Source organism: Octopus bimaculoides, chromosome 11 (genome assembly GCF_001194135.2).
Source record: "Octopus bimaculoides isolate UCB-OBI-ISO-001 chromosome 11, ASM119413v2, whole genome shotgun sequence".
In the NCBI taxonomy this organism is placed as follows: Eukaryota; Metazoa; Mollusca; class Cephalopoda; order Octopoda; family Octopodidae; genus Octopus; species Octopus bimaculoides.
Window position 1 is genome coordinate 24838631 of NC_068991.1, and position 10912 is coordinate 24849542.

Consider the following 10912-nt stretch of genomic DNA (forward strand, 5'->3'; position numbering starts at 1 on the left):
ATATTTTAATTAAATTTTCTATAAATATGCTTCAGATTGTATAGATTTCGATTATATCGGAATTTGTTGTGAAAACTTTTTCTGTGGGTGGAAAGAGGATTTACAGAAAATTCACTCAAGTTGGCTTTGTTTCCTTATAACTTTCAGAAAAAGGGATATTTTTTAATGAAATTATATATGCGTGAACACACTGACAATTTTTTTCGAAATTTCAAGTTTCATTTTGTAGATGTATGTGACGTGTGTCACTATGTATGTGTACGAGCCCTCCAATTTTTTTCTTATTAAATTCCGATATAACCGTAATCTGCTCACTGAAATGTATTTATAGAAAATTTCATTAAAAAATTACCATTTTTTTCCTGAAAGTTATGAGTAAAGAAAGCCGTCTCGTTTGAATTTTCCGAAACTCCTCACCCAACCCCCAGAAAAAACTTTTTCACCACATTTTCCTATATAATTAGTATGTACACCAACTGAAGCACATTTTTGGAAAATTTCATTAAAAAATATCCATTTTCCTAGAAGTTATGAGGCAACAAATCGGTGGGGTACACATGTGGAGGTATGCCATGTTATACAAACTGGATAAATAAAACTCAAGTACACTCATGTGAGTGTATTTATTTTTAGTTGGCAGGAGACGCAAAGAAACTCAAGGGCTGAGAGTTTCGGGCTTACCTCAAATTCCTAGTTATTTAGTTATTTTGTAGCTGCCGCCTATTATAAATGATTATAAGCTCTGTCTGAAGAGAATCAAAAGACAATTTACCTACCAGCAATTTTAAGTCTCTATTTGTTATCTTGTTGTTTCTTTAATTATAGTCTAAAATAATTTATAATTTTGCATTTTGTTTCCCTACAGGTATTTAAAGAATTTGATGAAGGCAATAAAGGGTATTTATCTCGAGAAGATATAAAAATGAGCATTCTATGTCTTTTTGGATACAAACCCTCGAAGGTGATTTTTAAAATTAATTCTTAACATTTAAAATTAATTCTAAACTATTAGTCTTGGAATCTTTTCCTTTTGGCTGCTGGCATCAATTTCTGTTTGAATTGATTTCACATTCAGTGTAATGATATACTTTTATAGGCTGATGAATGACATGAAAATCATTTTTGCTATAAATCAATAAATAAAGAGTTATTAGCTATTTAAAGTTTTTTAAAATTTGGGTAATTTTAGCCAATCATAAGCCACAGACACATTCATACCTGTTTCCATAGTAACAAACAAAACATGAAAACTCTTTTGTCTGCGAGAATGCATGTATTGACAAATATATTGAAACCACTTGTTTTACCTATCTGCTGACAATTGAGCATGTGAATTTATGTGGCGCAGGAGATATGAAAATTGTGATTTTTTTGAGAAATTGATTGAATGCATTTCTAACTTTTGTTTTCAATGAACTGGTCAACAAAATGTTTGTTTTTTTAAAAAATATTTAATTTGTAATGTGCTATTTTGTTTTTAGATAAATCTTTTAAGTTTGTGCTATCGCATTAAATGCGTATTGAATGCTTCAAATTACAAAAGATGTGTTGTTTCCTCGTTTTCCGCATATAGAATACAAATATTGACAAGACGTGCTATCACACACAAAATGACAGCTTCCAAATCCTGTTTCCTGACTGGGTGAAAATTATCAAACTTTAAACCTCTATAACTTTTTAAAAACACTTTTCTGGAAAAGGTGCAATATCTCCAGCAATTCAGCTTGGAAAAGTACATTAATGTGTCAAATTTTAAAATTTTCACACCACCACCACGATCATCATCATTTTAATGTTCATTTTTTCCATGCTCACATAGGGCAGACAGAATTTTGTTGGGGTAGATTTTCTACATTCAGATTCCCACTCTTGTTGCCAACCTTTCACCTGTTTCCAAGATATGTTTTTAATGAAAGATTACGCACAAAGATGTTCTCTTGGACGACAGAGAAAATAACACATACTCATATGCATATATGTATACACATGCATTATATACAACAGGCTACTTTTAGTTTCCAACTACCAAATTCACTCACAAGGCTTTGAATTGGATTGAACCTGGAACCATGCAGTTGGGAAGCAAGCTTCTTATCACGTAGCCACTCACACCTGCGTCTCTAGGCATGCACACACACGTTCATGTTTGTGTGTGTAGGTATATTTATCATCTAGTCTGCTATTGTTGCCTGACACCTTGACACTCCCACATCATTTTCCTGTTACTCTTGTCCATCCATTGGTATGGGACCTACCTACTTCCTGTTCCCCTACCACTATCCTCACTATTCAACCACCCTTGTCCTTATTACATTCACCTTCACCCTCATCACCCTATCCTGTACTACCAGTCATCTCCCCCATTCACTTTACCTGCTATTATACTCTTGATTCTTTTCACCAGCTCACACACTGGCTCTCATTTTGTCTCCTCCTCCTCCTCCTTCTTCTTCTTCTTTATCTGCCATTATACTGTTGCTTCTTTTCATCACCTCTGCACCCTGACTCACCTTCCGTCCTCCCTCTGTCTCCTGGGTCACATTGCTTCTGTTATCATCCTATCTCCTTGCTCACATTACTTTGTACTTGTTTTAGAATACTGGGTACCCTCAGTATTTGTCCCTCTTATGACTCACCACTATCATTCATGTTTCTGTCTTATTGTTTGTGCCTCCCACTGGACCTGGCTACCTCTGTAGTGATGGTGTCACACAAAAATCCACTCAGTACACCCTGTAAAGTCAAGAGGACCCTTTAGTTTTGTTGAGGATATGATATCTTCCTAGTGATGAACCCAGTACACTCTGTAAAGTGACTGGCTTCAAGGACATGCAGTTGTTGAAACCATGCCAAAAGTAAAATACATGAGTGGGATGTGGTCCTTTGATCTGTCTAAATGAGCAGTACCTGAGATTGTGAGCTGACTCTGAATATGGCGATTCATCCAACCCATGCCAGCATGGAAAGTGAATGTAAAACAAAGTTGATGATGATGACAATGAAGTTGATGATTATATATTTATTTATTTGTAGTATGAAACTGATAGAATAATGCAAGCCTATTCTGATGAATTCAGTGAAGAAATGGGTAAGTTTAATAATGTTTATCTGGAAAACATAGAGTAGTTTTAGCACGTTTTCATGTTTTCTAGAATGAATTTGTTAAATTCAATTTCAGTTTACCATCATAATAATTTTGGATATTTCTTGCAAAAGTCAGTTAACTTGCTTGGTAATATTGATTTAAAATTTTGGCACAAGGCCATCAATTTTGGGGGTGGTGGTGGTGATAAGTTGATTACATTGACCCCAATGTTCAACTGGTACATATTTTATTGACCCCAAAATGATAAAAGGCAAAGTTCACCTTGGTGGAATTTGAACTCAGGGCATGCAGACGGATGAAATGCTGCTAAGCATTTTGCCTGATGTGCTAATGATTCTACCAACTCACCGCCTTAACTGGCTTGTTAGTATTCTTTACTCAGTTTTATATCTGTAGTTTCTCTTTTTGATTTGGGTTTACAGAGTTTGATCTCCCAACATGATATTGGTTGTAGAAGTAAATGACTAAGTGAATAGAGAAGGAAACAGTTTCTTATGCAAGATTTTAAAATTGTTGTGTGTTGGAGAAGAACATTGAAATCCTGCAGGATCTGATGAGCCAGAGGACTGCATCAGACTCCAGTATCTGCTTTGACATGGTTTCTATGGCTGGATGCCCTTTCTAATGCTAGACACTTTACAGTGTACTCAGTGCTTTTTTCTTGGCACTGGCACTAGTAAGATTGTCAAGTGACTTACAAGATGAAAAAGCCCTTCATGTGTACGAATGATTGTATATATATGAGTGTAAAACTCTACCTGTTGTACTTGTCTCCTTCCTTCATATATATATGTATGTTTGTATATATGTTTATATATCTGCAGGTGTAGATGTGTTTGACAGACAGTAGGGTATATTTGTGTACATACATATATAACTCATATGTATATTCAAGTTTTGCGGTGAATGTTTTACGGGTTATGTTTTTGCGTATGTGTTTTTATTTGTATATACGTCTATCCACGTATGTATGTGCATGTGTATATGAACATAATGTTGCGTGCATGGGTATATATATGTGTGTATGTGCGTGTATGTGTGTATTGTATGTATGTATGTTTACATATGTATAGACATATATGTGTGTGTGTCTATGTATATGTACACGCATGTGTGAGTATATATATATATATATATATATATATATATATATATATATATACATACATACACACGTGTGTGTGTGTGCGTACATGTATGTATATGTGTACATGTGTGCATATGCAGATTCTATGAATGCTGACATTCCCTGGTTGACATTGCTTGAGAAAAACAATGATGTGATCGTTACATTCATTGATGAAATGATGACCAGTCTGTCTCTCTCTGTTTTCAAAGACCAGGGGAATAAAAAAAAACCCTTTATTTGAAGAAACAGAAATCGGTTGGCAACAAGAAGAGCATCTAGTCAAAAAATGGTACTGGAATAAGTTTCTATCTAACCTATGCAGGTGTGGATAAACAGATGTTAACTAAACAAACTATTATTGTTGTTGGCACTCAGTCGCTTACGACGTCGAGGGTTCCAGTTGATCTGATCAACGGAACAGCCTGCTCATGAAATTAACATGCAAGTGGCTGAGCACTCCACTGACACGTGTACCCTTAACGTAGTTCTCAGGGATATTCAGCGTGATACAGTGTGACAAGGCTGACCCTTTGAATTACAGGCACAACAGAAACAGGAAGTAAGAGTGAGAGAAAGTTGTGGTGAAAGAGTACAGCAGGGTTCGCCACCATCCCCTGCTGGAGCCTTGTGGAGCTTTTAGGTGTTTTCGCTCAATAAACACTCACAACGCCCGGTCTGGGAATCGAAACCGCGATCCTATGACCGCGAGTCCACTGCCCTAACCACTGGGCCATTGCGCCTCCAAACAAACTAATATATGTGTGTGTGTACACACACACATGCACATGTATTTTTGCATGTCTTCACATATTGAAAATGGTGACAGTGTTTATGTCACTCATAATAAAATGTCCTGTTGCTCACCAGTTTCATTGTCTGAACACTACAAGAATAAAGACACTTTACTTGAAAATCAAGGTAACAGGTAACAGGAAGTGCATGGAATGATGACAATGCTGGTGATGATGATGATGACGATGACGATGACCATGAAGATGATGGTGATGACAAATGTTTGTAATGATGATGATGGGTGTGATGATGACAATAATGATGATGCATTTACATGTATTTCATTCTACAGGTTTAACTTTAGAAAGCTTCATAAAAGCCATGACACCAAAGATGGCTGCAAGAGATGAAAATGAAGAGATTCGGCTTACATTCATGGCTTTTGATTTTAGTTGTAAGTAATTCTAATATATTTGTTACATCTATTGACCCATTACTCTAAAATTTGGCTGGTTCATACAAACTTAAAATTTTTTCCCCTACTTTGATATTCTGTTGTCTAGAGCCCTTCATTACTACTAATGTCCCCTCCCCACCCTGTAATCTGATCTTATCAATTATTTTTATATTTCACTTAAAAATATTACTCAGTTGAAGGGGTTCTATGGCGACCTCATTAGTGCTGATGGCTTGAAAAAGAACCCGGTACACTTTGTAAAGTGGTTAGAATTGGGAAAGGTGTGCAGCCATAGAAACTATGTTGAAACTGAGACAATAAAGCAATACGTGGTCCTCTGACACATTGGAGCCTATTGAACCTTCCAACCTATGCCAGCTTGGAAAGTGGACATGAAATTATGATGATGATGATGATGATGGTGGTGGCTGTTGTTACCAATTGTGTTATATTGTTAGACATTCATCACCAAGTGCTTATCTCTTTCTTTTGCTCTTCTTATGTGATTTAATCAGAAGAAGAATGAAAATGCTTCTTACCTTTTCTAAGGTCTTCCAAGACTGGAGGAAGCAAGATCTTTATCCTGGTTGGTGACCTGATTCAAATGCTTGCAACAGAGTAGACTCTCCAAAAAGGTAACCTTCCAAGGGCCCAGTAACAGATTAATCCTGCCATCACACGGAGGAACTGTCTTACATACAGACTTCCTCAAAGTTTCCACTCACTAACTTTCAGTCACATGACTTTGCTTGAGCTGATGCCATGATAGGAGACACTTGGTGAATGTGCTAGGCAGTGGGATTGAACCTAAATTTATATAGTTATGAAACACTTAACCACACTACCAAACTTGCAAAGATAATTCATAAGTTGAACAGTAGATACTGCTTTAGGTCACATAAATCTACTTTTGAGCTAACCATTTAGAAATTTTTCTTTCTTTTTATAGTTTTATATCACTTTTTTTAAAAACCTTTTTATATGAAAATACTTGAGACTGCCTCTAGTTCTATAATATAAACTTCCTGTTTTAAAGTGATCTAAAACAAAACCTTACATTAAAATTTTGTGTTAATTTATGTTCCAAATACCAGCTTAATAATATCAAGTTATTTTACACAAATTTCTTTATTATTTTCAAAATTAACAGGAACAAACGGGATGGTTTGTTTTAGTGGTTAGATATCTTCTGCTCACCAATTACTCAACTGTCAGCAGAAACCATGAACATTTATATTAAATTACTCCATATTTATTCATCTACAAAGGTACAGGTATGGCTGTATGGTTAAGAAGACAGCTTTGCAATCACATGGTTTCAGGTTTAGTTCCACTGTGTAGCACTTTGGACGAATGCCTTCTACTATAGCCTCAGGTTCACCAATGCTTTGTGAGTGAATTTGGTGAATTTGGAAACTGTAGTAAACCCTTGTGTATGTATGCATGTATATATGTACATATGTATGTGCATGTGTGTGTGAGTGAATGTAGATATTTCACAGCTTGCCTTGAGCAAGTCAGTGAATTGATATTTGTATTTCTTGTTGGCATTATGATCAGTTCCTCTGCGCTTACTTGACAAACAGGAAAGGGTTAGTGACAGGAAAAGCAATCTGGTCATAAAACCCTGCCTCATGAAATTACTGTGTAACCCATACTAGCTTAAATAAAACAAAACTAGCACAAAGAGCAAGTTGCTTAACATTTAGAGACCATTGATATTCGCCAATGCATGATGAAGCCCTGTTGATTGAAGACCAAAGGCAGTTTGGATTGTTATGATTGTGTCTTCTTCAAAGACCCCAGGAGTATAAGCAGAGTGAAATTGCTATATCCTGGAATAGAAACCATTCATGGGCTAGTTTACCATGAAATTATCTCCTATTCTGTATCACTTTCCTCAGCAATTACTTTTGGAATTTTCTTTTTCAAAATTTTCAATTTAACGTGTTTTCTTTCTTTTTAGGCCATGGTTTCATCACTATTGCTGATTTAAAGAAAGTTTTCAAGGAAGTGGCTCCAAAATTTCCTGAAGAAAATATTGAAGTTATTTTTAGGTGAGTGAATATTTTCGACTTTCAGGCAAGCTACTCTTGTCTTTTAGATTGTTTATTTCTATTTACAGCTAGAAATGATAGATGTAGTAAAATATTGAAGTTAATTGCAAGTTAATATATTAATCTGATGGAAATTAAATGTAAATATTGACCTGATAGATTCTGGCAGTTCATAAATGACTTAAAACTTGAGAACAAAATGACATCTATAATTCTGTCAAGAGAAAAGATGATGGTAGTGTTGATGGTGATATCTTATTTGCTACAGAGTTTTTGTTACTAAAATGGGTTACCTAAAGTGTGTGTTGTGTTGGTGGTGGTGGTGGTGGTGGTACTGGGTTTATACAGTAATTGAATGATAAAAAGAAAAGACTGAATGATGTTAAAAATATACATAGCATACAAATAAGTGATGAAACAAAAAGTCCTCTTGATATAGGAGAATCTCCAACAAAGACCAATCAAGGAAGCCCAGATTCAGGATCATTCTGACCATCAAAAGCAACTGCTGTCATTCTCTGATCTACAGATGAATGCTTAGAGTAGATCCATCTGCTCTTGTCATTTTTGTCACTGAAATCCACCTTATAATAAATTTACCGGAGGAGAGCTGCACTTTGCTCTCCACTCTTATCTGCTTTTCCAACTTGAAAGACTCAATGAGAGTTTGACTGAAAAGTGTCTGTTTTTGGAATTTCAGTTTTGTCCATCATAATAATAATAATAATAATAATAATAATCATAATAATCCTTTCTAGTAAAGGCACAAGGCCTGAAATTTGCGAGGAGGAGGCTTGTTGAATTCATTGACCTCAGTGTTTCATTGGTACTTAATTTATTGACCCTGAAAGGATTTAAAGGCAAAGTTGACCTCAGCGGAATTTGAACTCAGAATGTAAATACCGCTAAGCATTTCACCCAGCATGCTAACGATTCTGCCAGCTTGCCAATCTTAATAATAATGGTTTCAAATTGTGGCACAAGGCCAGCAATTTCGGGGGATGGGGTAAGTCTACATCTGATACTTTATCGACCCTGAAAGCTGACCTCGGCAGAATTTTAACTCAGAACATAAAAGACTAATGAAATGCCACTAAGCATTTTGTCCGGTGTGCTAATGATTCTGCCAGCTCACCACCTTAATAATAATGATTTGAACTCAGAACATAGCAGCAGAAGAAATACCATTAAGCATTTCACCCAGTGTGCTAACAATTCTGCTAGTTCGCCTTATTATTATTATTATTATTATTATTAGTAGTAGTATTATAATGGTTACAAATTTTTGGGGAGAGGGGTTTTATTTGATTACATTAACCCTAGTACATGACTGGTACTCATTCTATTGACCCCCAAAACATCAAATTATATTTTCTATAGATAATATTTTGATTTTCATTAGTCATTTGTTTTTATTGGTTTAAATGTCAGGGAAGTGGACCAGGATGGAGATGGAAGAGTTAGTTTCAAAGACTTTGAATTCATGATGAAATATGATTCAGATAATCTGGTTTAAAATAATCTGGATCAGATCAGATATTCTGTTCAAGTGCAGGTAAGATATGTTTAATTTTATCTGAAAAAAATATACTACTTAAAATTAAGTTTAATTCTTAAAATAAATCTATGTTTCATGAGAAGAGGTGGTTCTGATATCTCAGATACACCAACTTATTTTATATGAATTTTTCAACTTTTTAGTTAACAAAGATCCTCATAATTTTCTTGTTTTATTTACTGTACAGTTGTTATTTAGGTTTTAAATATATATTTATATTTTTTCATTTTACTGAACACTCAGGAGGAGATATGGTTATGTCGATATTGAGTTTGGTTTCAAGTTACAACCCACTGCCTGGCATCTTAGGCAAGTGTGGCTTCTATTTTAGCCATAGGTTGACTAATGCCTTGTGAATGAAGTTGGTTGATAGTAACTGTGCAGAAGCCTGTTATGTGTGTGTGTGTGTGTGTTTGAATGTTTATATTCAGTGTCTTCACATGACATTGTTTAAGCAAAAACAATGGTACTATGTGTAAATATACATACACACACACACACACACGTATATATATATATATATTTCAAAAATTTAACAAAAATACAACAAACGGAAAATTTTACAAAAGCATGATTATTACCAATGTTGCCTTCCTGGCACGTGAAAAGACATTCGAGCAAGATCGTTGCCAGTGCCGATGGACTGGCTCCTGTGCAGGTGACACGTAATACACCATTTCGAGCGTGGCCTTTGCCAGTAAGACATCCGAGCGAGATCATTGCCAGTGCCGATGGACTGGCTCCTGTGCAGGTGGCATGTAAAACACACCATTTCGAGCGTGGCCGTTGCCAGTACCCACCTGACTGGCCCTTGTGCCAGTGGCACGTAAAAGCACCCACTACACTTTCGGAGTGGTTGACGTTAGGAAGGGCATCCAGCTATAGAAACTCTGTCAAATCAGATTGGAGCCTGGTGTTGCCTCCTGGTCCACCAGTCCTCACTCAAATCTTCCAACCCATGCTAGCATGGAACGCGGACGTTAAACGACGATGATGATGATGATGATAACAAACAGAAAATTTGTACATCAGTCAACGTCCAAAAAATCATTACAATTTTGTACCTTTAATGTTGATATTGTTCACTTGTGGTGGTGCCAGTGGTGAAAAGCCACTGGGAATAGCTAACGAACATACAGGACAATGATGAAAACAAACGCAACAAAAAAAAAAAATGTGCAGCTGCAAGACAGACAGATATGGGGTAACACAAAGGAAAATGAAAATGTCCTGTAGGACTGGAGACAAGAGAAGGACAGATAGAAAGTCAGAACGAGTATATACACATTCATATGTCTACTAGTTCATGTATATGATAAATATAGACAGAAAAAAAAATTTACTTCAAGAAATATTTATTTCATTTTTACATATTTTCATATATTCACAGAATCTATTTGTTAATCTTCAATTCTTTATACATACATAAACACACACTCATATATATACATAATGTATTGGTACGTTTCAAGCAATGTTTACACAGTGCAGTTATATGTGGTTTGGAGCAATGATATAATAATGTAACAGAACAAAGAAATAGCCTTAAAATCTAAACCATCAATTGTCTGTTATATTATTACATTGTTATCCTATCATTTTGTTACCTTATTTTCTCATCACATTAAAAGAAACCACATATGACTGCACTGGTTTCATATAAGTATATATATATATGTGTGTGTGTGTGTGTGTGTGTGTGTGTGTGTGTGTGAACTTTAGGCTAGTTAAAATATATACGTGACATATTTCAACTGCTAAAGGCAAATTTACTGCAGTTACTGTGTAGAAAAAATTCTCTCTTATGGTAAACAGGTGTAAAAACATGATATCTGTCCAGTGCTGTCATCTGTCGGATTAGGTGGTAGCACTG

The 10912-nt window shown here is 35.5% G+C and overlaps 1 protein-coding gene across 2 annotated transcripts in view; it reads left to right on the forward strand.

The window, feature by feature from the left end:
• The window catches only part of LOC106880016 (EF-hand calcium-binding domain-containing protein 11), a 9699-nt gene extending 663 nt beyond the window's left edge, over positions 1–9036 (forward strand). Inside the window, exons 2-6 of one of the 2 annotated variants that reach the window (XM_014929812.2) lie at positions 866–961; positions 3034–3088; positions 5320–5421; positions 7391–7481; positions 8913–9036. In XM_014929812.2, coding sequence (XP_014785298.1) covers positions 866–961; positions 3034–3088; positions 5320–5421; positions 7391–7481; positions 8913–8997 — 429 coding nt within the window. In that variant the 3' untranslated portion in view covers positions 8998–9036. The remainder of the gene's footprint in view (positions 1–865; positions 962–3033; positions 3089–5319; positions 5422–7390; positions 7482–8912) is intronic. The other variant, XM_052971642.1, reaches the window with a different exon arrangement.
• The last annotated feature ends 1876 nt before the right edge of the window (positions 9037–10912 follow it).